At 38.6% G+C, this 27,343-nt stretch overlaps 2 protein-coding genes across 3 annotated transcripts in view; one reads left to right on the top strand and one right to left on the bottom strand.

Moving 5' to 3' along the window:
• Nucleotides 1-16,502, top strand: part of EPB42 (erythrocyte membrane protein band 4.2) — a 30,497-nt gene extending 13,995 nt beyond the window's left edge. Inside the window, exons 4-13 of the mRNA XM_051977174.1 lie at nucleotides 3,770-3,888; nucleotides 4,404-4,508; nucleotides 5,398-5,575; nucleotides 8,373-8,511; nucleotides 10,379-10,488; nucleotides 10,905-11,147; nucleotides 12,637-12,933; nucleotides 13,278-13,438; nucleotides 14,936-15,069; nucleotides 16,206-16,502. Of these exons, the coding sequence (XP_051833134.1) occupies nucleotides 3,770-3,888; nucleotides 4,404-4,508; nucleotides 5,398-5,575; nucleotides 8,373-8,511; nucleotides 10,379-10,488; nucleotides 10,905-11,147; nucleotides 12,637-12,933; nucleotides 13,278-13,438; nucleotides 14,936-15,069; nucleotides 16,206-16,368 (1,649 nt within the window). The 3' untranslated portion in view covers nucleotides 16,369-16,502. The remainder of the gene's footprint in view (nucleotides 1-3,769; nucleotides 3,889-4,403; nucleotides 4,509-5,397; nucleotides 5,576-8,372; nucleotides 8,512-10,378; nucleotides 10,489-10,904; nucleotides 11,148-12,636; nucleotides 12,934-13,277; nucleotides 13,439-14,935; nucleotides 15,070-16,205) is intronic.
• A 2,391-nt stretch (nucleotides 16,503-18,893) lies between these two features.
• CCNDBP1 (cyclin D1 binding protein 1) lies at nucleotides 18,894-27,342 on the bottom strand. 2 transcript variants are annotated; one of them, XM_051977179.1, is made up of 11 exons: nucleotides 27,104-27,342; nucleotides 26,925-26,984; nucleotides 26,519-26,598; nucleotides 25,269-25,350; nucleotides 24,923-25,019; nucleotides 24,709-24,782; nucleotides 23,074-23,150; nucleotides 22,159-22,412; nucleotides 20,637-20,697; nucleotides 19,501-19,547; nucleotides 18,894-19,256 (listed from the first exon to the last, which is right to left on the bottom strand). In XM_051977179.1, the coding sequence occupies exons 1-11, from the start codon at nucleotides 27,198-27,200 to the stop codon at nucleotides 19,148-19,150; spliced, it is 1,038 nt and encodes a 345-aa protein (XP_051833139.1). In that variant the 5' UTR covers nucleotides 27,201-27,342; the 3' UTR covers nucleotides 18,894-19,147. The 2 variants fall into 2 exon arrangements, with proteins under 2 accessions (XP_051833139.1, XP_051833140.1); XM_051977180.1 differs by having other exon boundaries at nucleotides 26,519-26,593; nucleotides 26,925-27,195.
• Between the last annotated feature and the right edge of the window lies 1 nt (nucleotide 27,343).

Below are 27,343 nucleotides of genomic sequence, written 5' to 3'. Positions count from 1 at the left end.
AGCTTCAGTTGGGATTTTCTTAGTAAAGATACTGGAGCAGTCAGCCATTTTCTTCTCTAGCTCATTTTACAGATGAGGAAACTGAGGCAACAAGGTAACAGGGAGAAGTGACTTGCCCAGGGTCATACAGCCAGTTACTGTCTGATGATGGATTTGAACTCAGGTTTTCCCTATTCCAGGCCTCCATTAGGCCATTTAGCTACCCCTTGAACAAATTTAAATATATACATAAAAAGCAGACTAGATACAATATAAATGTGAGTCAGTTAGGAAGGGCACAACTACTTGGCAGGATCAGGAAGGTCAAACATATTGGCTTGTTAGGATCTGCCTCCAGGAGTTTTTTCCTGTCTGCAATTGGAAGTGTGTGTCTGGGTGTCAGCATTTTATTAATTTTTCTATCTGCAGTGTAATTAAGGTAATTGCTTTCAAAAATGCATTATAGATTCCAGAGACATATAAACTTTATTTGGGTACTGAATCATAAGTCATCTGTCTTCATTAACTTATGGATCTTTGGAATGGCATCTTGACCTCAGCAGGAAAATTTAATCAAGATAATACACAAAGGGGTTTCTTGATTTTAAGCCCAGAACATAAAAAAAAAAAAAAAAGACTCATAGTCCATAATGAAAGAATGCAGCTATGTGGCTAAACTGAGTTTCTACAATGATATGTCACAATCTTTTTTTTCTGGAGGATCCCAAATTTCAGGAGCATTTTCAAATCTTGGCTTGAGGTTATTCTAAGAATTGTTAAACTATTTTTATAGAAGATACCTAGAATGAAGAGACTGAAGACATGGGTCTAAAAAGGAGCTAGAGCCTCTGGACAACCAGAAATCAGTTTGAGGAAATGTTTTATACTGCCCTAGTTCAAAACTTCTTAGCAAATAGAACAGCTACCTTGATAAACACCCATATATTTTTCTTAAGTTCTCCAACCTATCCTTTCAAGTTGGAAGACCTGGAACTCAAGAGTAGAAGAAATCTGTGTTCTCGATCAAATTAGAACCTCCTGAGTAAAAGAACTCTGGCTCTCATTTCTCTCCTACCTCAAAGAAATATACATTCCTTTTCCCCCTCCCTCCTTCCTTCCAGTCATCCTAGGGCAAGAGAAGAATATAACGAGTTTCTCAGGATCCTACTAAGCTATTCTTTTTCCCCTGAAAAACTTTTGTATCACAATCTTTCACAACAAAGAAAAAAGGAAGGAAGAAAAGAAGGAAGGAAAAGAAAAAAAAATAAGAAAGAATAGTCCCTGATTTCAATGAGGGGGATGATAGGTAATACAAGATAAATAAATACAGAGGGGATGAAAGGACATCTCAGAAGAAATGGCACCAGTAGCCAGGGGGATGCAGGAGAGGGTCCTTGAGGAGATGCTCCTCGAATTGAAGTATTAAGGAAACAAAAGATTCTAAAAGTCAGAGGTTGAATGAGCACTCAAGACATGGGGAGCAACTGGTGCAAATTAGATGGAGTGTTGTGTTCTAGAAAAAACAAGCAGGTCAATATTGCTGGACATTAGAATATGTGAAAGGAATATAATGTAAGAAAATCAGAAGGTCAGGAAGGACCCAAGTTGTGAAGAGCTTTATATGCCAAATAAAGGAATTCATATTTGATCTTAGAGGGAAATGGGAACTACTGAAGCTTGCAGGAAGCAGGGAGGTGACATGATCAGACCTACACTTAGAAAATAAATGAAATAGGGATTATAGATAAACAAAAAAAAAAAAGAAAAGAAAAGAAACTTTTTTTGAACACACAGAAGCAAATCAATCAGTCAATCAAAATATATTTATTATTACTTTGTCAGACGCTGTGCTAAGTGCTAGCATACAAAAAGAAGCAGAAAATAGTTCCTGTCCTCAAATAGCTTATAGTCTAATTGGGGAGATAACATGAAAACAAATAAATACAAAGCAAATTATTTACAAGATTAATAGGAAATAATTAACAGAGGAAAGGCACTGGAAGTAAGATAGGTTGAAAAGGGCTTCCTGGAGAAAAGTAAGATTTTAGTTGGGACTTAAAGAAAGCCAGAGGAGGGAGAATGTGCCTTGCATTCACCCCAAGCACTGGGGACAGCCTGAGAAAATGTCCTAGACCTGAGGGATGAAATGTCTTATTTTTGGAATAGTCCAAACAGAAGGAAGGCCAGAAAGAATCACAAAGAAGTAGAATAGTTTTCAAAGTTACAAATTAAATAATAGTGATATACAGTTTCATGAACTATCTCCTTTTTCTATTCTTCTGTGTATGAGGAGTGCCAATTTTATTTGGTGTTTTTAAGTTCAGAATTTAAAAAAAAAAACTTTAAAAAACAGAGATGGATTGGAATAAAGAGAGATGAGGTAGAGAGATCCATTAGAAGACTATTGAAATAGTCTGGCTAAGAATTAATAAGGGTCTAAAAGCTGTGATGATAATTGTGTAAGGGGAGAGGAGACATAATTAAAAGAGATGTTTTTCTATAGAGGGATTTTAAAAGATCTTTTGGGGAAGGATTTTCAGGAAAATTTCTTACTCAGTGCAAGTGTACATCAATCAAAAACAGATTCTATAAAATGAAAATATAACTTTAAACAATCTTTCTAAAGATAGAGATATTTACCTATTCCAATAAATAGGACCAAACTAGGTAACAAAACATTACTTTTCCCAGGATCATGTTGGGTTTACATGACACAAAATCAGATGGCCTACCAGCTTTAAATCCCAAATATGAGGATGAAAAGAAAGGGATAAAAAAGATATGGCAGATTATACTCTACTCACCAAAAAGATAATGGATATCTTGTATATCTCTTTATTATATCCTTCCCACTTCTTTCAGTCATGTCAAGTCACTTGTTAAGAGTCCAATTAAAATTATCTTTTTCTTTACTGTCTTGTGTACCTGGTATTATTTATCAATTGGGGCATGGCTCTTATTTTTTATAAATTTGTGTCAGTTCCCTCTATGTTTGAGAAGGTAACCCTTATCAGAGAACTTGCTTTGAAATTCGTTTTTACAATTTCTATTGCTAACTATATTTCCCCTCATTTCTCTCTCTCTTCTTTCATCCTGTTCCTCCTCAAACGTGTTTTGCTACTGATCATTCCCTCCTTCAAAAAGAGCTGTTTTTTCACCCTTCCCCCCTTCTCTTATCCCATTCCCCTCCTATTATCCTGCAGGATAAGATAGATTTCTATACTCCTATTGAGTAGGTAAATTATTTCCTCCTTGAGCCAGTTCTGATGAGAGTTAAGGTTCACTCATTCACCCTCTGCTCCCTTCTTCCCCTCCACTGTTAAAGCTTTTTCTTGCAAAAATATCCATTTTCAAGAGCTTTGAATCAAGAAAGGCCTACTCTATTAAGAACAGAAAGATGCAAAGTCCATTGCTATCCTTTTTTCCCTGAAATCTACTGTTTTAACTGTAATTAAAAGAATTAAAAGAAAGTGGGCATGGGAATGAAGGGATATTATTTTCCCTTCTCTCCAAACACTCAGAAGGTGTAAACTTTTAATTATGATGTTAGAAGCTTTGTAACATCCTTAGCATCTTCCCCTGCTCTCAGTCAAAGAAAGCAGACTCAATAGCCTGGTTATTGTGGGTAAAAGTGGTTATTGAATGGTAAGAGTGAGCCTTCTCCTTTTCTCCAGGGCTAGAAAGACCTCTACTGACCCTGGCCTTTTCTCCCTGAGTGCATAGAGGTCATGGCATTGAGAATAACTCTGGCAATCCCATGAGCTTTGATCTTGCTCACTTACCTTTCCAGAGGATGCAGTATTCCTGGAGAATGAGGCACAACGCAGAGAATATTTGCTGAACCAGAATGGCCTCATCTACCTGGGCACATCCGAATGCATCCAACCTCAGCCTTGGGACTTTGGTCAGGTACAGGGACTCTTAGGGTAGGATGGATGGGGCATTGGGTTGCAAATCTCAGTATCCATTTCAGAGATGGAAGTTCCAATTTCCTTGGCCTTATGGGATTTAAAAAAAAAAAGTCTTTCAAACAAAATACATAAATAATTGCAAAAATTACAAATATAGAGGCACCGTAATATAGAAATACAAAAACGCAGAGAGATATGTTTGCTTATGGATGTATATCCATACATCTACATGGGCTCTTAGGAAATGATGAAATAGAATGAGTATCTCAGTAGGTCATCCTTTTCCTCTGGATTAATAGACAAACACCTGTGAGAGTTTGAAGAAGGAGGAAGAAGAACAGGACCTGGGGAGAGTTCTTAATTGTTAAGAGAGGGAGGAAAAGAGAGAAGAGAGGAAGAAGATTCTGGAGAAGGGTCAAGTGAAAGATACTCCAGATTAGGAATCTATTTTACAAAGGACTCACTTAAGGGTCATTTAAGACCTTGACATATCCTCCTGTATTGCACTTACAGTTTGATACCAATGTTATTGATCTCAGCCTGAGGTTACAGGAAGTAGATAAGGAAGTCAATCAGTGGAATAATCCTGTACATGTGGCTCGGGTACTTGGAGTCTTGGTAAGTGAATGGTATGGAGAAGTACTCTGTATGTGTGTCTGTTTGTCTGTCTGTCTATGTATGTCTATTTCTATGTCTCTATTTAGAGGCTCCATTTGTATAATTACAAAACAAATATATAGTACTTAGATAAGAGAAGGCACTAGTAGTTGTGGAGTAGAGGTAGTGATAACAGGGAAGATCAGAAGATGTTTCATGTAAAAAAGATGGTAGTAAGTTTTGTATCTCACTTTAACAATACAGGACTCTGGATACAGTAGGCATTTAATAAATGTTGATGACTCACCTTGGAAATAAGGGGGGGAAAAACAATCCGGTTTTAAATTCCTAGTTTTTAATCCCACAACCTTTTAATCCATCTTTCTCCTAAAGGTCAGAGCTCTTGCAAAGTGTCTGTCTTTAATATTTGCTATTTACATATTTATAAAGATTTGATTTTTAAATTGTACTTAAAAGTCTAAGAGGTCAGGGTTACCCACAATATCATTTCTTATAGATTCTCCTGGTGCTTTCTCCAGTCTATCAAAAACCTTTTGAGAAGAATGACATTTTTCATGAGTAAATCTGATCACTTCAATGAAGGGATGGGTCGGGGAAGAAAGGACACAGAAGTGGCCTGTTATAAAACAGGAGAGGAGAAAGAAGAAGGAGAAGAGGCAGAACAGAGATGAAGAGAGAGGAAAAAAGAGGAAAGACTGAGAAGAGAGGGGGAAAGGTGAAGATAAGAAATGAGGACAAAAAAGAGAAAAATTAAAGCAGTTTTTAGGGGGCATCTAAACTTGCAAGGACCTTTTCAAATATCACTTCCATGTGGCTCAGGATCTTTCCCACTGAGGTGCCCTAGGAGATCAATATTAATATCTCATTCTCATTTCCAATTCCCCAACAGCTGAATAACAGAAAGGAGCAGAATATTCTAACTACACCTGAAATACAAGATTGGGAGGATGTGAGATTCTTGTATAAACGCCGAGGGAGCTTGCCCATCCTCTGGCAATGGCTCACTGGCCAAGGGAGGCAGGTGCCCAATGGGCAGGCCTGGGTATTGGCAGCTGTCACCTGCTCAGGTAAAAGTCACTTTCTACCTGCCTATCTCCTAGAACTTTTTAGCTTCACTGCTTTTCTATGCTTCGAAAGAAATACTCTTCCCTTCTCTTCACAATATTATGTCTTCCTTCAAACACATATGAAACATATACCTTAACCCTACTGTTCCTCAAGGTTCATTTTATTTGAATTTTTCCTATATCTCTACCTATGAAGATGCATGGATCCATATATCCATAGGTATACATATCTAAGTATATATCTATGTGTGTGTGAATGTATTTAAGTATCTATATTATGTTACAGTGCCTCTATATTTATTTTTGCATTCTTTAAATACCATATTTGAAAGCCTTTTAAAAATATTTATTTTTTTGTTATTACATTTTGAATTCCAAGTTGTCTTCTTCCTTCTCAATATTGCATTAAAGAAGACCAAAATAGATGGATAAATATAAATACACACACACACACACACACACACACATACACACATACACACACACATATATATAGATATACGCAATGTATATACTTCCATCTAAAGATTGAGATAGAGATAGCATTTTCCTTCATAAATCCTTTGTATTTGATTGATTTGAATGTTTATATTACTCAAAATAAGAGCAGCTAGAATTCAGAAGATTCATTTTTCATGAGTTCAAATCAACCTCATACTTACTAGCTGTGTGACTCTGGGCAAGTCATTTAACCCTGTTTACCTCATTTTCCTCATTTGCAAAAGGAGCTGCAAAAGGAAATGGTAAACTCAGTATCTTTGCCAAGAAAATCCCCAAATGAGGTCACAAAGAGTCAGACATGACTGAAATAACTAAACACTAGCAAATTAGCTTAGTCATTTACAGTTGCTCTTGGAATAATATTATTGTTACTATATAAACATTCTCTTGGTTCTGCTTGTTTCATTCTACAGTATTTCATTCAAGTCTTTCAATATTTTTTAACTATGGTGAATAATTTTACTAATTATTAAATTATATATATAGTTTTATATATATACATATCATATATATATATATATATGACTTTCTAAGGCAGATTACAAAATCAGTGATGGTTACAATAACATAATAATTTAAAATCAGTATTCCCAATATCAGCATTGTCACATTATCCATAGCCCCCCAATTCTTCTATTTAAAATTTTTTATGGACCAAATTCAGATATAGCCACTAAAATATATTTATCTTACTGATCCAACCTAAAATTCCACTCATTTTTTAAGCAAGACAATGTGAAGTAGAAGGAACATATGTAAGTAAAATCCACAGCTAAGTCTAGCCCCCATTTTAGTTAATGTTTCCAATCTTTGTTACTATGTCTTTTCAAAAAGCAATTTAACAAATAAAAATAAGTAAATTGGTTTCTCTTATACCTTATAGGAAACTTTCCAGTATAGCATGACTTAAAAACAGGTCCCAAAATAGAAGAAGGGAAAATAAGTTACACAAATAATGTATGAAGCAGAAAATGATATGCTAGAGCTAAAACGTACCATTCATTTGAGGTCAACTGATCCAACTCCCTTATTTGACAGATAAAATAATTGACATCCAAAGAGGAGAAGCAAATTTTTTATGCTACATATTATGCTAGCTTCTAATTATAGGATGTAAGCTTTCTTACTCTAGGGCCAATTCTTCTTCTTCTTTTTTTTTTAATTATAGCTTTTTATTCACAAGTTATACGCATGGGTAATTTTACAGCATTGACAATTGCCAAAGCTTTTGTTCCAATTTTTCCCCTCCTTCCCCCCATCCCCTCCTCCCGATGGCAGGTTGACCAATACATGTTAAGTATGTTAAAGCATATATGTCCTAACAGTTATTTTGCTGTACAAAAGGAATTGGACTTTGAAATAGTGTACTATTAGCTTGTGAAGGAAATCAAAAATGCAGGTGGACAAAAATATAGGGATTGGGAATTCAATGTAATGGTTCATAGTCATCTCCCAGAGTTCTCTCGCTGGGTGTAGCTGATTCAATTTATTTCTGCTCCATTGGAACTGATTTGGTTCATCTCATTGTTGAAAAGGGCCAGGTCCATCAGAATTGATCATCATATAGTATTGTTGTTGAAGTATATAATGATCTCCTGGTCCTGCTCATTTCACTCAGCATCAGTTCGTGTAAGTCTCTCCAGGCCTTTCTGAAATCATCCTGCTGGTCATTTCTTACAGAACAATAATATTCCATAACATTCATATACCACAATTTATTCAGCCATTCTCCAATTGATGAGCATCTATTCAATTTCCAGTTTTTGGCCACTACAAAGAGACCTGCCACAAACATTCATGCACATCCATTCCCCATATTTTTCTAGAACCAACCTGCTTGTCAATTCTTATAGCACAATAGTATTCTAGCATTACTATACGCCACAAACTTGTTCAGCTCTTCCCCAACTGAAGGGCATCCCCTCAAATTCTAGTTCTTTGCCACCACAAAGAGAGTTGCTATAAAAAATTTAGAATATATAGGATTTTTTTCCTTTTCAATGATCACTTTGAGAAACAGATCTAATAGTAGTATTGCTATATCAAAGGATATATGGAGTTTTATAACTCTTGGGGCATAATTCTATATTTCAAAGCCTTATATGTTCTTTTATTAAGTGTTGCTTCTGCTCAATTAATATTGGAATTTCTTGAAGGCAGGGACTATATCTTTTTCTTCCATTGTGATTTCCATACTACTTACAATGGTGCTCTGTACAGCTGTAGAGTGTAATAAATATTCTTCACTATGCTGTCATAGGCCCAGACTTATCCACTGTCTCCTTCTCCTATACAGTGCTGAGGTCCCTAGGTATTCCTGCCCGCGTTATCACAATCTATGATTCAGCCCAGGACACAAAAGGAGCTTTGACTGTAAATGAATATTATGATCAGAATGGGCTTCCCATCGGAGAGCACAAAGGAAGCCGAATCTGGTGAGGAAACCCGAGTGGAAGGGTAGGATATGGGATAGTGACTGATTTAAGCCGAAGGGGTACATACAAATAAACAGGACATCCAGAGCCATCTATACCACCTCCTCTCATCTTCATTATTATCGTGAGAGGGAGTGCCCACAGACACATATTCAAGGGGTAGAGGCAAATGAGACAACCACTCATGTGGTAGCCAGCCAGCAAGCCCTTATTAAGTGCTTACTGTGTAGTAGGGACTGTGTGTAAGTGCTGGGGATACAAAGAAAGGCAAAAACAAAATGTCTAAAAATAATCAATCTCCAGCCTCCTTCCTGAATTTGTGCAGCAATTATGCTACATTCCATTTCTTCTTTATTAAAGGTGTATTTTGATGACTGAAGAGCTATATATATATATATATATATATATATATATATATATATATACATATATATATATATATGTATATATATATATATATATATTTTTTTTTTAAATAACTTTTTATTGACAGAACCCATGCCAGGGTAATTTTTTACAACATTATCCCTTGCACTCACTTCTGTTCCAATTTTTCCCCTCCCTTCCTCCACCCCCTCCCCCAGATGGCAAGCAGTCCTATACATGTTAAATAAGTTACAGTATATCCTAGATTCAATATATGTGTGCAGAACCGAACAGTTCTCTTGTTGCACAGAGAGAATTGGATTCAGAAGGTAAAAATAACTCGGGAAGAAAAACAAAAATGCAAGCAGTTTATATTCATTTCCCATTATTCTTTCTTTGGGTGTAGCTGCTTCTGTCCATTCTTGATCAATTGAAACTGAGTTAGATCTTCTCTTTGTCGAAGAGATTCACTTCCATCAGAATACATCCTCATACAGTATCGTTGTTGAGGTATATAATGATCTCCTGGTTTTGGTCATTTCACTTAGCATCAGTTCATGTAAGTCTCTCCAAACCTCTCTGTATTCATCCTGCTGGTCATTCCTTACAGAACAATAATATTCCATAACATTCTTATACCACAATTTACCCAATCATTCTCCAATTGATGGGCATCCATTCATTTTCCAGCTTCTAGCCACTACAAACAGGGCTGCCACAAACATTTTGGCACATACAGGTCCTTTTCCCTTCTTTAGTATCTCTTTGGGGTATAAGCCCAGTAGTAACACTGCTGGATCAAAGGGTATGCATAGTTTGATAACTTTTTGAGCATAGTTCCAAATTGCTCTCCAGAATGAGCCATATATATATAAAGGATATTAGATATAATATGATATAAAGAAAATTCTGGGTTCTCAAAGGCCAGGGCATAAAGACCAAAAACTCTGATAGGACCTACAAAACTGCAAAAGCCTTGTATTTATTATGTAGACATCAACCTAAGTTCAGAAAGGGTCATTTCCAAAAAGTTGGCCACCAGATGCTGACTCTTTTTATTAAGAAAAAGAACAAGAAGAACAAGAATGAGAAGGAGGAAGAGAAGAAAGAAGAGGAAATGAAGAAGGAGAATAAGAGAAGGAGAGGAGGAAAAGAGGAGAAGAAGAAGAAGTAGGAAGAAGAAAAAGAGGAGGAGGAGAAGGAGGAAGAAACAGAGGAGAAGAAGGAGGAGGAGGAGGAAGATAAGCAAGAAGAGGAATGGAGGAGGGGGATGGGAAGTGGGAGGAGGAGGAGGGAGAGGAGAAGAAGAGAGAAAGTGATGATGATGATGATTGATGATGATGATGAATCTCCTGGGTTTAGCAAAACTTGGATCTGCATTGGTGGATAGAATACTCTAACTGACAAAATCAGGGCTTGCTTCAATATTAAAGCTTCCTTAATCTAAAACCTTTTTAAGTGCTCCTTCTCCATTTCAGTTTTTCCCTTTTCCTATTCATAGTATCTTCCAAGTTTCAACTGAATGTTGGATGGCAAGACCTGATCTACCCCCAGGTTACGGAGGATGGCAGATTGTGGACTCACGCCTTCAAAAAGAAGGTGGCGCTAATGGTAAGGATGGAAATCTAGTAAAGAATTAGGAAGGGATACAGGGAATAAGACATGGTGAAATAATCTGTGAAGTCCTTGATTTCTTGGGCTACCATCTTGAGAATTCTTATAATCTACTGTGTGTCACATCACCTCTTGATCAGAGCAAAAAAGTTGATGTTTCTCATTAGCCCCACCTCCAAAGGTTTATAATCTTCATTTGACCTTCCCTAAAACCTCCAATTTCAGAAACTTTATTCCCAATTCTCACCCTGATCCTGGGAGAGAAAAAATGATGGCCAGAAACTAAATAAGATTGGAAGGGAAAGAGGAACAGGGTGTGGGGAAAGTCAAGGAGACTTCTGTTACTTTGGGGCAGCTCTTGTCATTGGGGGAGGGGCAGAAATTTTCTCTAACCTGATCCATTTTTCTTTCAGTCTTATTGACATGTGACCTAGTTCCAGTTAAGGCAATCAAGGAAGGGGTTCTAGAGCTGAGCCCAGGGGCACCAGCCCTTTTTGCCTCACTCAATGCTTCCTGTGCAGTCTGGTTGAGGCACGAAGATGGGACAATGGTTCGAGCTGATGCAAGCCCCAAATACGTGGGCAACAATATCAGTACCAAGGGGGTCGGAGGGGATCGTTGTGAAGACATCACCCAAAACTACAAATACCATGAAGGTACAAAGCCAGGAAGGGAAGGACCAAGACTTTGCTGAGACCCCACATTGTCCTTGAGGGGAAATATTAGAGGGAATCTTTGTAGGAAATAATAATGACATAATACTTCAAGGTTTACAAAGAGTTTTTTATATATCATCTCATTTAATCTGATCAAATAGGAATAGGATGAAAGGCAGGTATAAATTGAATGACTAGTGCAATAGCACAGAGGATAGAGTGCTAGGTCTGGAATACCTAAGTTCAAATCCAGCCTCAGACACTTCCTCGCTGTGTGAACTTGGGCAAGTCACTTAGTTCTATTTGCCTCTGTTTCCTCAACTATAAAACGAGCTGGAAAAGGAAATGGCAAACCACTCCAGTATCTTTGCCAAGAAAAGAGTCAGATGTGTCTGAAACAACTAAACAATAATGACCACAAAAATGGAGGTATTCTCTGGAAGCAATGAAACTACTTTCAGTGTAACTTTCTCTCCCATCCTGAGAAACATGCTTTAAACATGAATGATCTAATTGCTTTACCATTTATAAAGAGACCTGATAAGGAAACTGAAATGATGTACCAGTAGTCATATGGTGAACTCTTATACTAGGCACCTTAATGGTAACTATGCTGGTGTTCTATGAAGGTGTACTGAATCTTAAAAAATACTCTAAGAAAAAACTAGGAACAATGGGCAGAAACTATAGGGAGGTAGATTTCAGCCCAACTTAAGATAAAGCTTTCTAGTAATTATAGCTATTTTAAAATAGTATGAGCTGCTTTAAAAGGCAGAGAGAGTTGTCACTTTGAGAAGTCTTCAGAAAAAGGCTTCAAGTAGATTACCACTTATTGGCAATGTAAGGGGAAATATCATTCAGATTAGAGAAGAACAAATGGCTTCTGGAGTCTACTTCAACTGACAATTTTGTGATATTTGTGATATTTAAAAGGCCGTTCTTTGACTTAGAAAGCTACATTCTAGATCCTCAATGTGAACCACTTTGGTTGGCCTGTCTTTATTGTATCAAACAGTAGCACTCTGAAGAAGAAGAGCCTTTGTAACCCTAGAGTCTGAACAGATTTAAAACCTCAAAATCTTAATTCAGATCTTTTACTCAAGAACAACCGTATTTCCATTGGAAGTCATCTAAGGATGACATGAGAACATCTAATCCAATGGTTATCAACCTGGGGTCTATGGACTAATAAGATTTCTATTAATTAGCAGATTTGTAAAGGTCCCCAAATTTGAATAAAAGAAAAAATATTTTGACAATTATATTTCAATATAATTGTTTTCTTCTATAATCCTATATATTTTATTTTATGCATTTAAAAACATTATTCTGAGAACTAGCTCATAGTCTTCACTAGGTTGCCAAAGGTTAGCTATCTCTCTCTCTCTCTCTCTCTCACACACACACACACGTTAAGAACCCCTGATCCAACCCCTGATCCAACCTCTAAAGATTGAGAGGTGAGTTTTCTATATTTTTCATCTTTCAGGATCACCACAAAAAGAGGAATTATTGAAGAAAGTCTGGCAAGAGAGTGCTGAACCTGGACAGGTCAATGGGTTCCCCTTTAGTCCCGAGACATGGGGTCCTTTACACATGCTGTTGCATTCTTCCAGCTCCATAACTTTGGATGGAGATGTTGAGTTGGCAGTGACATTCTTTAATTACACTAATGAAGAGAAGACTGTGGAGCTGGTAATAGGGATCCTAGCCATGGACTACAATGGAATCACCATCACCCAGCTCTACAAAAAGAATTTATTACTTACATTTCAAGAAAATGAAGGTAAAACACAATCCCATTTTGCTCAAGCACAATGTCCTTTGGCTTCCCTTGCAATAGGAGCAAAAGCCTCAGAAAATGTTTTGGCAGGTCATTGAAATCCTGGTCAGGTAGCTCTGTTTTTGCCTGTTTAGCAGGCTACTTCCACAGAACAAACTTAAACATATCCTCACTTCCCCCCAAAGGCTCACCACATATAGTCCCAATCAAGCTGATGGGAGTTCACTTCAATAATTTTATCAGGCTAACAACAATTTAATCATCTTGTAGCTGTGCATCTCTTTTAAAAGGGTCTTCCTCAAACTTTTCAAACTTTTCCTCTGATCTCTACTCCTCTTGTATTTCAGTTAGGACCATCAGTACCAGCTTGCCCTCCTCCCATTTTGTGCAAAGCTCTCCTGAGAACAACATCCTGAGACTGACAGCTGTGGCAACCCATACAGATTCTGAGATGAGCTACTTTGCTCAACGGGACTTGGTCATCTGTAAACCACAGCTCACCATCGAGGTTAGGCGTTATTCCTTACCTAAATTACTGACCTGAATTACTTTTCTGAAATATTCTCTCCCATCAAATCACAGACCTAACGCAGGAGATAGTACCTGACTCTTTCAGGGAAAAGCAGAATGAGAAGAGTGCTTCAGAGTCATTTATTGTAATAGTTAGGAGATCCTATTTGCAAGCAGGTTTTCCTTCTATATTCAAGAGATATTTATGTTATTTCCCAAAGAGAGCTCCATCTTACCATCTAAAATCTAGATTTCTATCTTCCTCAATTGTGAAGGTTTTCTTTTTTTAAATTTTCTTTCACTTTCAAGTCCAAGTTCTTTCTCTCCCAGCCATAAAGGTAAGAAAAATGTATCATGCAAAATAATTTTCCTCATTACCTAGGAAGAAAAGAAAAGAGAGAGGGAGGGGAAGGAAGGAAGGAAAGAAGAAGGAAGAAAGGAAGGAAGGAAGGAAGGAAGGGAGGGAGGAAGGAAGGAAGGAAGGAAGGAAGGAAGGAAGGAAGGAAGGAAGGAAGGAAGGAAGGAAGGAAGGAAGGAGGAAGGAAGGAAGGAAGGAAGGAAGGAAGGAAGGAAGGAAGGAAGGAAGGAAGGAAGGAAGGAAGGAAGGAAGGAAGGAAGGAAGGAAGGAAGGAAGGAAGGAAGGAAGGAAGGAAGGAAGGAAGAAAGGAAGGAAGGAAGGAGGAAAAGGAAGGAAGGAAGGAAGGAAGGAAGGAAGAAAGGAAGGAAGAAAGAGAGGGAGGAAGGGAGGGAGGGAAGGAAGGAAGAAAGGAAGGAAGGAAGGAAGGAAGGAAGGAAGGAAGGAAGGAAGGAAGGAAGGGAGGGAGGGAGGAAGGAAGGAAGGAGAAAAGGAAGGAAGGAAGGAAGGAAGGAAGGAAGGAAGGAAGGAAGGGAGGGAGGGAGGAAGGAAGGAGGAAGGAAGGAAGAGAGGGAGGAGGAAGGAAGGAAGGAAGGAAGGAAGGAAGGAAGGAAGGAAGGAAGGAAGGGAGGGAGGAAGGAAGGAGGAAGGAAGGAAGAGAGGAAGGAAGGAAGGAAGGAAGGAAGGAAGGAAGGAAGGAAGGAAGGAAGGAAGGAAGGAAGGAAGGAAGGAAGGAAGGAAGGAAGGAAGGAAGGAAGGAAGGAAGGAAGGAAGTTTCAATCTGTACTCTAAGCCCATCAGTTTTCTATCAGGATGTAGATAACAGGGTGGGAAGGAAGCATGTTTCATCTTTAGTGAAAGTCATCTTCAGTTATAGACAACAGATGCTGGTCCTGTGCTGATTTCTTGTCTCCTTGCATGGTCTCTGGCCTTGAGCTCAGGCTGGAATCAGGGTTCAGACTGTAACTGAAGCTGAAGCTGGGAGGGTATGTGGAGGCTGAGAGCATTGCATCAATGTGGAGAAGGACTAACTTGAGTTCTCTCTAGTTCTTCACTTACAGTAACTGCCTTGATAAACATGTCCCTGACACTTGCCGAGCCTGCCCTTGTGGCTGTGACAGGTTCTCTTTCTCCCCACAGGTGCCAGAGAAGGCAAGGCTGTATGAACCAGTCACAGCCTCCATCTATGTTCAGAATAAGTTGGACTCACCCATGGAAGATTGTATGATCACAGTGTTTGGAAGAGGACTCATTTACAGAGAGAGGGTCTACAGGTAAAAGGCTGCTAAGAGAAGGGTGACTGTCTTTTTCTTCCAGCTAATCAAAAACAATCAAGTCTCCAAGAGATTTAGACTGGTTACCAATAGCTATGAGTCATGAGAACATAGCCCAAATGTCTTCCAGTTATTTTATTCTTTAATTTTCTTGTTCATTCATTCATTGTTTATGTTTGTTTCTTTAAATGTTGAGTATCCCTGTAATAATCCTAGTTTTGGAGTGATACACACTTAGCAGCATGGGAGCTTTGCCCTGTTCCATCTCCACCCCTCCTTAGGCAATCCAGTGCCCCCCCCCCCCTGCTTCTGGGGGCTTACCATATTAATGCTGAACTTAGTGCAGAGCAGGCCCATGCCAACAGGCTGGGTCTTTCACTTTCTCTTTTATTGTAAAGTAAACTTGATGTTCCAGGTCGCAAATATGACCCAGCACATCTCTAGAGATATACTTTGGACTTAGATGAGGCCATCTTACTTGCGCCCTCACTCCGCCTTCTTCCCCACTGCAAGAGAATCGTTAAAAGCTATTACTGTTGGTGTGGGAAGGGAGGTGGGAGCCAGTGTTTTGACATCAAGATGGGGGAGATCACAGAATATTATCACTCCATGAAAACAAGTTTGGTTTCAGCAAGTGAACATTACATAGTAGAATTTTTTAAACTAAAACTGTAAAACGTAAGAATTTAAGAACAGCATTGGGGGGGAGGAGGCAGTTAGGAGCTGGCCTCAAGAACAGAAGGACCTGAGTTTAAAACCAGGTGTAAACTGACCATATGACACTGGCTTGAACACTTAAAACATTCAATGCCCCAAGAGACTCTCTAATTTCAGGGAAAGTGTTGATTTCTATTAGTAGAAAGAAAAATGAAATCATAGGTCTGAACCAAAACCAAACAACTGACATCATAGATCAGTGAAAAAAACAGATAGCCAAGAAGATCTGGGTTCAATGGGCAGGTCACTTAACCCCTCGGTGTCCTAGTCTAGGCAATTCTTTCTAACTGCAAATTGTAGAGATGTCACCCTCTCTCTTTTATATATGTATGTGTAGAGGAGGGGGAAAAGATAGAATCAGAGTCAGATACAGGGTAACAAAAATATTAATGTTTAATTGCTATTCTTGTAAATTTCAGGTTAGGTTCTGTCGGGCCTGGAAACTCTCTCTACTACCAGATCCAGTTTACTCCAACCCAGAGAGGGCTCCAAAGACTCACTGTGGAAGTGGATTGCAATATGTTCCAGAACCTAATAGGTTACAAGAGTATCAATGTGGTAACGCCTCTGTCTCCAGCTTAAGTTTGTAAGATGCATTTTTCTGCCTTTAACTATCCATGTTTATAAATGACAGGCCCAGAAACACGAGCTAGAGATAAGCATTGAGGAGAGAGACACATTGCTTAAAATAAAGTCTAACATATCAAATTCTCAAACGTCTAAATGTCATTTCAGAGTGGGAAGGAAGATGCTTCTCTCAACTCAAATCACTCCTAACCCTATAATATAAAGAGAATAGACCCAATAGGGATGAATATAGGAGACGAAACTATATGCAGACACTGAACACAGCACTAATTAGCTATTGTCTTATATATTTTTTAAACCTGGTGCTTTACAGCTTTCAGAACAAAGATAATATTAATAATGACAGCTAGCATTTATGTTGCATTTACTATGTTGAGGCACTATGTTAAGCACTTTACTATCATCATCATACTCAATCTTCCTGAAAGAAGAGGAGAAAGGAAGATAAAGTAGAGGAAAGGGGGAAAGAGGAAAGAAGAGGTATTGGAGGAGAGATTCAAATCGGTCAATTTTACACATTTGGCAAAGCAAATACATCTCAAGGAATATTTTAAATTACCATCCCCAAACTAGATTGGGTGCTAATTTACCCATGTACCACTATCACTCTTGACCATTATCACAAACAATACATATAAATTGTATGCAATGTAATATGTAATAACATTCATACTGTACTTTAATATTTTTAAAGTGCTTTAAACATACTTTTTTGTCTAGCAAGAAGTCCATGAGGTGGATGCTCTTTTATCATCCCCATTTTCCAGATGGGAAGACAGGCTCAGGAAAGTTGACTTTGCCAGGGTCACTTTGGGTTCCACAGTTAATGTCTAGTACACAAAACTAAGAAAAGTAGAAATAATCAAATGTATAGGAAATGGACCATGGAGAAGTCATAAAGGACATGATTGTTTACATTCGTTCAGCATTCTGACAATGCATCTTCATTTCCTTTTTGAATTTTATTCTTCTTGCTTGAACTTAGTTCTTGAACTTGAACTTGAAAAGGACTATCCTTACCTAAAAGCAGGTAGGTGCTGCAGTGGATAAGAGTGCCAGGCCTGGAGTCAGGAAGACCTTAATTCAAATTTGGCCTCAATATTTACTAGCTGTGTGACCCTGGGGAAATTATTTAGCCCTGTTTGCCTCAGTTTCCTCATCTGTAAAATGAGCTGGAGAAGGAAATGACAACCACTCCAAGATCTCTGCCAAGCAGAGTCCAGGTGGGGTCCAAAGAACTGGATATGATTGAAATCACTTAACTACTCTTATCTAAACTTGTTGAGAATACTAAAAGGCGTTATGCAACTTTTTAAATAAAAAGAGAAATTTTAAGTAATGTTGAACTTTAACACCTTAAAACCACACTAAGACTTTTGAACACCCTGTACATAATACTGTCAATGTTTCATATTTAAATATTTCCCTGGGTTTGTTAAGTCAAAACAGCAGATTGGTTTACAGTATGAAAATGTAAAGGGGTGGAATGGAAGCTGTAAAGAGTCTTTCCAAGACATGAAGCAATGCTGCTGAAATCATTCCATGTTTACCTCTCAAATAAATTCAATAAATGAAGATTCAAATTTACACATAGAAGCTTCCAAGTCCCTTTAGTACATTCCAAAGCTTTTGATTTACAAACATTTGGCCTACAATCATATGGACACATTTTTCTATAATAGAGCAGATTGTATTACTAATGGTTTACAATTCTCCCTTACTTTCAAGTTCACAAAATACTGTCATTAAACCCTGTGAGGCAGACCCTGTCAAGCAGTTACCCCATTTTCTAAGGAGACCAGCTCAGATGGTGTTGAGTGACTCATTTCTGGTATCAGGGATCGAAAGGATTAGAGACAAAAGCACTTCATGAAATCTCTGTTCAACAAAGCAGACCCAGCTCCAGCCAACTAATTGTCAGCCTTGACACAGCAAAGTTCCAGAGTGGCAAAAGAATCCTAGCCATCCCCTGTAATGTCAAGTTCTGCCCTAAAGCCTGGCAATAGGGAGAAGTCCTTGGTTCTCTAAGGCTACAGCCAGGAGAGCACAGGCTCTGACGTCGAAGTTAGTGCTGGCTCAGAAAATGACTGTCATCCAAAGACCAGTCAAGCTAAGTTTGGAAAAAACACACGCTCTTTTCTTTTTTGGAGCTGGGGATACAAAGCAGGGGCATGGGGGCAGTACACCAGAGTACGGAAGAGTCACCATCTGCATCAGCAAATGAAGTACACACGCACATCGAGTCCTAGGTCTTCTGTGGCACTAGTTACAGTGAATGGTGGTTCCATTAAGAGCTCAATGCAGCAGAGCAATTGAAGTGCTTTGGATAAAGGTGTCAGCGTGCTCGGATTTTACATGGAGGAAAAACAAACTCCTTGGAAGCAAGGACCTGCTTCATCTTTTTTTTTAATCTGTATCCTCAGGGCCTAGAATAGTACCTGGCACACAGCAGGCATTTAATAAATACTTGTTGACTGATGTTTTCATAGGAGAACTGCCATTACAAACCCAGTGTCACCTCCAGAAACAAACAAAACCATTTTATTGTATATAAAGAATATACAGGATAAAGCTCTTCAGGAATCCAAGTGGCATAAGTAGGAGTGCATATAATTTTTTGTTTCTGTCCATAAAAAGCATCCCACTCAATGGCTTTTTGGACGCGACCTTCCGTGAGCACAGTCTACAGCTCTCCTGATCCTGGAGGCTTGCTGGCTCCCCCATAACAGCTGACATCATAGCCTGGTTGGGGCACCATGAGAGGAAAGAAGGCTCAAAGTTCACCCTGGGTAAGGTTCTTGATTTTATCCATATTGTGATCAATGGCACTCGAGAGAAACTGGATCCAGTTTTCTTCTTCATGGGGACACACGTGACTTGCCCTGAAGAGTGTGGAGAGAGGAAGAAATTGAATTCATAGTAGTTTTAAGGGACAGACTACCCTTAAACCTTTCCTAAACACTTTTTTGGGGAAGCAAAATGCTAAATAGGCTCACAATAGCATAGCTTTTATGCAGTTCAAGCCTACCATTAACTGTTCACAAAAATTAAAGATATGGTAGCTAAAAGAAGATGGCTTCAAACCCTCCCACATACTCTAAGAGGGTTTTGGAAATTCATACTTACTTTGTGATTTCAAGAACCTTTTTTAGCACAGATGCAAGTTTTGCAGCCTATAAATGAAAAGCAGAGAAACAGTTCATTCTCTCAGCAGAAAAGAAAAGTAGAGTGAAGGGAGAGATATATAGGAGTGAGTCAAGTCACAAAGGGTCAGCCTCATGTCCCCAATTCGGTACAGCCAGGAATACTTGCACGGCTGTCAGGTGAGGTGACTGGTATTCTCTCATTTTTCCATTAACACACAGAATTTTCACAAGCACCAATAGCAATGTAACATGATATGAGCACATATATCAAATTCTATACATTTTAAAACTACCAAAGAATTAGAAGAAAATTAACAAATAAGAAGGTACAAAGATTTTCTAAATTATATGAAAATTTTAAAATAATTCAACATTTGTAAAGTAATTTTGTGAATTTAAGGTAATGACAATTTCACTCTTCTAACAGTAGCCATTAGCAACTATAATTATATGTGTGGAGAGAACAAGAAAACTCAATTCTTCCTTCCATTTTTAGAAATAGTCAAAATATAGCTTTTAAAATTCTTAGCTTAAATGGTCAAATTATTTATCAGAAATTCTCTTTCAGAATACTTTATTTCTCTTCAGAATACTTATTTCTGTCTAGTCAAGTAAAAATAGATGACCAAGTGCCAAAAGAGTCAATGCTTAAGAAGCAGCATGGAATTCAAACTCTTTCCCCTCTCCTAACTGGCCCCCTGAATACAATAAAGCTTTTTAGAAAAGCCAGGATTGTTTTAAATGCAGACTTTGCTGTCTCTAGTACTTTTTTGAAAATGACTTTTGTAATTTTCTTTTTTATTGAGAACTTAATGATCATCTACAAATATTAACATTTTAACATACAAAGAATAAAATAAGGACTATATAAAAAACTGTAACTTGTTATGTAGTATGTTTTTTTTCTTGACCAATAATCAAGTTGGGTTTATGAAAAAGAAATCTGCGCTCAATTTGTTAACAGTTTTCTTTTTAATTTTCAAACGGGAAATCTATGCTGGGAGGAGCTGATACCTGCTAGTCATGATCCAACACCCTGCCCCTTTGATAAAATCCTAGAGAACTGGAATGAATGTCTGCTGAATCTATAGCTGTTCCTCCAACATAAATACTTACATTGAGTCGCACAGACATCCGATTCAAAGGTGGATACATGCTCAGCGCCAACTCATCCACACTAGATGCAGAAAAAAAGAAGAGGAGTCATTAAGGGCAAAACTGAAAACATAGGGACAAGCCCCAAAGGGTGACTGGTAAACAAACACTCTTACAATAAAGAACAAATCAGGCTTAGTCAGGAGGCTTTTCCTCTCAATCTCTTGCCTCTGTTATCTAAAAACACAAATACATGAGAATCCTTTCTCATGTTGCATAGGGACACACATGACTTGCCCTGAAGAGTGTGGAGAGAAAAAGAAATTGAATTCATAATAGTTTTAAGGGATAGACTACCCTTATATAAGATGCAACTAAGCTCAAAACATAAATATCAAACATATAGTATGTGCCAGCAATCTATTTGTAGATGCAAATATTTCATTTGCATTTTAGAGGAAAAGTGTTTGATTCATTACAGAAATGGGAGATGACATTCCAAGCAGAATCCAGGGTGCTAATGTTTCCATAAATCAAACTACATTCATATAGTCATTCAACAAATATCTATTACACTCAGGACAGGAAGATGGTGAAGATCATTGATCTGTAACTTCAATAATACAGGGTAAATGGAGGTCGATGGGAGAGTTGCCCCAAACACACAAACATAAGTGACTTGCAAAAGGCCACAAAGTTAGTACATATCATAGTGAGCTATATATATTCAGTTCTTCATGATTCCAAGGCCAGCATTCTACCCATTAAGCCAAACTGTCTATTAGGGAGATGGATACATAAGTGACTGCAAAATTCATAAAGATTTAAACTTAGTACTAAAACAACATTTCTCAAATCAGTTTAGTTATAGAAGACTCTTTGTTTCCTTAGTTATTGCCAGGTGATGAGGTACTTATGTGATATGCTGAAAAAAACACTGAAGACATTGCAGTACAATGAGGATATTAGTATATTAACAGAATTTATAAATGATGGTTCCAGGAATCCAGAATATTCTCAGGATAAAAAGGAGTTGGAGAAATTCAAAGGCTTAGAGAGGGAAACTGGGCCTATTTTGAAACACTGTTATGTGTAATCAATGTTTTTCTGATATATACAAAATTTCCTATTTACTGTTTTTGAGTGAAACTCATCAAGATTTCCCCACAGCACACTGATTCATAATATTTGAAATGGCAAAAATCCTTGGAACAATCTGGAAAATGCTGTATTATGGGAGTTCAGAGGAAGAAAAGGATCTGTTTTGGGAAAGAGAGGGAAAAAGAGATTATGAGAAAGTTTCATGGAAGAATAGAAGTCTGAGTAGGCCAAGAAGGCAAAGTAGCAGGTTAGAGTCTTTTAGGGAATAGGAACAGCACAAACAAAAGCAAGGGGATGTAGTTTGCAGACGATTTGAAAACCAGCAAATAGCTGAATTTAAGCTAGAGTCTAATTTGTGTTAAGAAGATTGGCACAGGGAGAGTTGGAGATGGAGAGGACAATAGAAGATGAATAAATCAATTATCTCAAGCTGAAGACTTACCTAGGGCTGATTTCATTGGAAATATCTACAATGTCATCTAGCTGGGCAACCTGATCCGCCACAATTGTCTTCCCATGGGTTTCCACCGAAGACCTCACTTTCTTGAGGCAAGCTTTAGAGGCTTTCATCAGTCCCATACATGGGGCTAAGAGCTGCTGGTCTTCTTCTGACCAATATGTGTCCCTATTACCCCGAGATCCCAATTCATCATCTTCCAAGATGTCACTGTAAGGATCTCCATTGTCCCCCTGTGCCTAGAAGACAATATTTTAAATTTGGACACCCAACTATCATATTAAATTTAAATTTTCAGAAGAAAATTCGGAGGAAAGTTCTCTTGGTTCAGCCCACCCACTGAGAGCCAAACTTATCTCTAGTCATTATCAAAACAAACAAACAAACAAAGAAAAACCCCAAACTCCTCAAACTGCTGTCTACTCTAAGATGTTACAAATTTAAGCAATTATGCTATTGTCAAATTCAGAAACTTAAGTTACAGTAAATGGCCTAGTAGAAAAAATACTAGATCCAAATTCTGGCTTTACCATTCATTAGCTACATGACTTTGGGCATATCAGTTAATCTCTCTGAGCACTCAGTTTCTTGATCCATGAAATGGGTATAGTTATGCTATCTATCTTTTTATTAAAAAAAAAATTATTGTGAGGATCAAATGAGATAATGAAGTACTATTAACCTGTTGTTATAATTAGTGATAAGGAAATTAGGTCATAAATTAAGCAAACTGTGGAACACAGGATAACATAGGCAACAGAATGAAAATAGGATTAAGATTAATTCAATTAATGTTTAGGAAATAGCCTCTTTTTGAAGCTATATGATTTCCATTCATCTATTAACCATCTAAAACACCATGTTTTCCAATGACTTGGCAAGGATGCTGAACCCCCTTACCTGCTCCATTTCCTCAAGTGCATCCTTCACTACCCTCAGATATGAAGCCAGCATTAAAAGGGTTGCTGCTTTGTTATCTATGAACAGAATTAAGAGAAACCCAAATTAGAGGAACAATCCAATGAATTATCATCTTATTAAGGACAACCAGTGATAATTTCTCCAATTGTAGCATCTATAAGGAGAGGAGAGAACCAGTCATTAACTGGTCAGTGATAACACCATGTTTGAAAGCTTGGTGCTCTTAACTCTCCCTTCTTTCTCCCGCTTCTTACAAGGCACCAGGTAACATGATTTTAGACTAGCATATATCTCATACCTTTCCCTTAATCTCTAGCCCTACCTTGGTCACTCGTTGGTGTCATTTAGTCATATCCAATTTGTGTCTAACTCTTCGTATCTAGTAAAAACAAGTGGATTGAGGCAAATGGGTTAAGTGACTTGCCTAGAGTCACATAGCTAGTTAAGTGTCTGAGACAGGATTTGAACTCAGATTTTCTAGACTCCAGACCCAGTACACTTACATCCCATGCTAATCACTTCACTAGTCTAATAACAGATCTCCCCCTCCTCCATTTTGTCCTTCAAACTGCCGCTAGCATCATCTTTCTTAGGCTTAGATCTGACCTTGTCATTTCCGACTCAACAATCCTCTGTAGTTCATTAATACAAATGGGATGAATGCCAAACTCTGCCCTTGGCTTTCTCAGACTTAAGACTATTTGGTGCCAGCCTCTCCTTTCCAGTCTTCTCCCACAATGCTTCTCTGCACACACTCTCCACTAGCTAAACTGAACTGCTTGCCGTCTGTCTCTTTTCATGGCCCATGCTTTCCCGTTTCTCTTCTTTTTCTCTCATTATTCAACTATGCTGGGAACACCTTCCCTGCCCTCCTTTGCCTATAAATTCCTGTCCATTCTTTAAAGCCCATGTCGAATGACATCTTCTCTAGGAAAATTTCCCTAATCTCCCAGCCCTCTTCACTTTGTTTCTCTTATGTGCTTGTCATATTAATATGGGGATGTTAGATGTATCTCATGGTCCTATTTAATTATAAATTCTAAGAAGACTAGAGCCCTGTTTTGTGTAACCTTTAAATTTTCCCCAGAATCAAATAAAGGAGTTTGCACAAACTAGTTATTTAACAAAAGATTATTGAATTTGAATGTAAAACTATTTCTACTGATAAACACTTTTTTTGATATCTAAATAAAGGTCTTTCTCATTCCCAAGAAGAGCTGAAATGTTTAAAGACACATCTGAAAACCACTTGTTTTAGCCGAATGTCCCATCAGAAATACTTAGTCTATTTAACGGCTCAGCAATGCTCCTGACATCATCTATGAGTAAAACTAAATACATGTACCCCTAATCCTCAACAAATATAAAAATTCCCTAATGGAATCTGAATAGAAGGGAGAAGGTACTTTGGGGCAATAAGAAAGGAAATAACAATTGAGAAGACAGATACAATACCAATTTTCCTTTTTCTAATTTCTGCAGTGATGGCTAATTATTTAAAATTCTAATACTTGTTTTAAATTTGGGATACATTAGGAATGTGACAGAAATGGAAGTGATATGTGAATAGTAAAAATTCCCTCTTATACAGCTGAAAACAATCAACACACTCACCTTTTGGTAGGTGAGACACCTGGTCACAGGTTTCCCAGATACTGCCAGTTGATATGAGATACTCATGTGATATGCTGAAGAGAAAAAACAATGATAATAACTCCAATCCTATCTTCTAAAAAGCATCCTTCCTGCCTGTCCCATCTTGATGCCCAAAAGGAAACTCACAGGATTTTCATTCCTCCCCAAGTGACAACCAGAACCAGGTCATTACCATTGAGGTCGAGCTTTAACAATCACCTCCGCAAGCTGGGCCATTCCCTCCACTACATCCACAACAGTATCTCGAACCATTTTTCGCAATGTGATACCTGCAACCAAAGCCAAGCTTTAAGCATCCTAGGGGTCTTTCAGGGAGAAATCATTTTCCTCAGTACCTATGCTGCCCATATGGCATACCTTGTCCTTTCTACTATTCATCAATCCTCATTAATTTGGCATTTTTCTCTGTTTAGAGAAGTGGTAGTGTTATGCCCTAAAGGAGCTCTGGCAAAAGAATCTTACAAGAGTTTTTACTCACTCATTCAAAAATTTTATCTTGAGTAGGCAAAGCAGATTACCTTGGTCTTTGGGAAGCCAGTAGTATGCAGAAACCTCTGCCAACACGGCATTCTGGATACTTTCACAGAGTATTCTGCAGTCCTACAAAAAACAGAGATCCATTCCAAAATGAAAAATTAAGAGTGACATGATGAAAAAAAAAGCAAAGAGTCACATCAACTTTACCATCACCTAACAAGCATTTACTGATCACCTATCATATACTAAGGTTTGGACATTGGACACCCATTCACCCTCATAGACAAAATATCTCTTGTATGGAAGAGAAAGAGTTAACACTATTCCTGAATGCTAGTGCCTACTGTGGACTGCACATATCAAATTCTGAATGGTACATTAAATTTAAATCTAAAGATGACTAGAATGGACCTAATATTTCTTTTGTCTAATTTCCCACAGTGAATCTTTGGTGATTTCCTCTTCTTAATTCTATACTACACAAACTTAATTCAGGGCTATAATTCTTTCACATTAGCACTAATGCATACTAAGTTTGCTAATCAGAATAAAATATTTAATTCTTTCTCCCCTCCTCCATTTACTTAACATATTATATTGCATTTCAAGAACACATGCCAAATCTACTTTGTAAGCTCCTACAAGTAAAGCAATTCAAATTAAGTAAGTTATAAACTTCTAGAAACTTATATATTAAAATAAATGACTAGAATACAAGCGAGTGCACCAGCGTGTATGCACACACACACACATCCTTGCATTGTATATGGAGATGTGACATTAGAACAGACTGTCAACAAAATCCTATTTTTAATTTCCACCCCGAAATGAAGAAAAACACTTCAATGAGTATCTACGGAAAATAACATTATATTGTCTTTAGGATTTTACCAGTACACCCTAAAGGGTTTTTTAAAAGAATAGGTAATTTTTTTGGGGAAAACCCAACTACTACTACCTGGTATTAATAGTCTGCTTTTTTTCCCAAAGAACTCAAGTACTTTCATGGGCATCATCTCAACTTACTGCTGGCGTGACTGGAACAGACAGACAAGCTCATCAGTGCAGGGGAGGTGAAAGTGGAAAAAATCTATATTGTTTCTTGACATTAGTATATAAAAATTTACTTTTGTGGAAATGAAAAAGAGGGGAAAGGCAGGGAAAACTTGTGGGTAACCTTACCCCAGAATTTGGTACTTTGCTATCTTTGGTTTTAGAGAAAAGAACTGAAAGCAATGTGTGAAAGCAGAGGCTGAGTGGGCAGCACCAGAACCACCCACGACAGACCCACCTCTGGGGAAGGCAGGGGAGGTCTTGCGAAGGCCAGGCTCAGCTTCGTGGCTTCCTGGGACACCGCCAGGGCCCTCTGCCCTAGGGGAAGGAAAGGGTCAATGGAGCGGGGACAGCGCGGAAAGAGCAACTGGCGCCGATAAGACCGCACAAGTTGGGGCTGTTCCCCGGCCGATAATCCGTAGGCACCCCATCCTCTAGCACTATCAGGTCACATTTCTCATCCCTGGGGCGCTCCCATCAAAACAGACGCTCCGCCCCATCCCAGACATAGGGGAGAAGGACCCGACTCAGTTTCCCCATCGGTCGGTGGGTCTGTCAGTGTCGCGGGGATGAATGACAGGCAAGGGGATCTTCCTGATCCCAGACGCGGGGCTCCCCAAACGTCAGGGGAGAACCTCACTCACCGAGCTTGTCCCAAAATCTGTGGGCATCGAACACCTCCGTGGTCTCCCTGGCCTCGCCATCTGCGGGGACACAGGGCAGGCCGTGAGAGAGGGAGGGAAAAGAAGACCCTCCCCCCTTCACTCCAGCCCCGGCTCCCTCCTGTCGCAGCAGCGACCCCACTGCCGGCCCGGATCCTCACCCCGCACCCGCGGCAGTAAGGAGCGCAGCGTCCCGATGAGCCTCCGCAGCTGCGCCACGGGGTCCTCCGGGCTCTGTCCCGCCGCCCCAAGATCCATCGCGTCGAGCTCCGATACACCAGCGACCCCTCAGTCGACGGTCAGGGAGAACGCCTTCAACTTCCGGAAGCCAAATGCTATATTTCCGGCGGCTCTCTGCCCGCTTCCGGCAACAGATTGAGAAGCCGGCACTGCTGGGGGCC

The sequence above is a fragment of the Antechinus flavipes genome, chromosome 2 (assembly GCF_016432865.1).
Source record: "Antechinus flavipes isolate AdamAnt ecotype Samford, QLD, Australia chromosome 2, AdamAnt_v2, whole genome shotgun sequence".
Lineage (NCBI taxonomy): Eukaryota > Metazoa > Chordata > Mammalia > Dasyuromorphia > Dasyuridae > Antechinus > Antechinus flavipes.
Note: the sequence above shows the minus strand (reverse complement) of the source record. Positions and strands in the feature narration are given on the sequence as shown.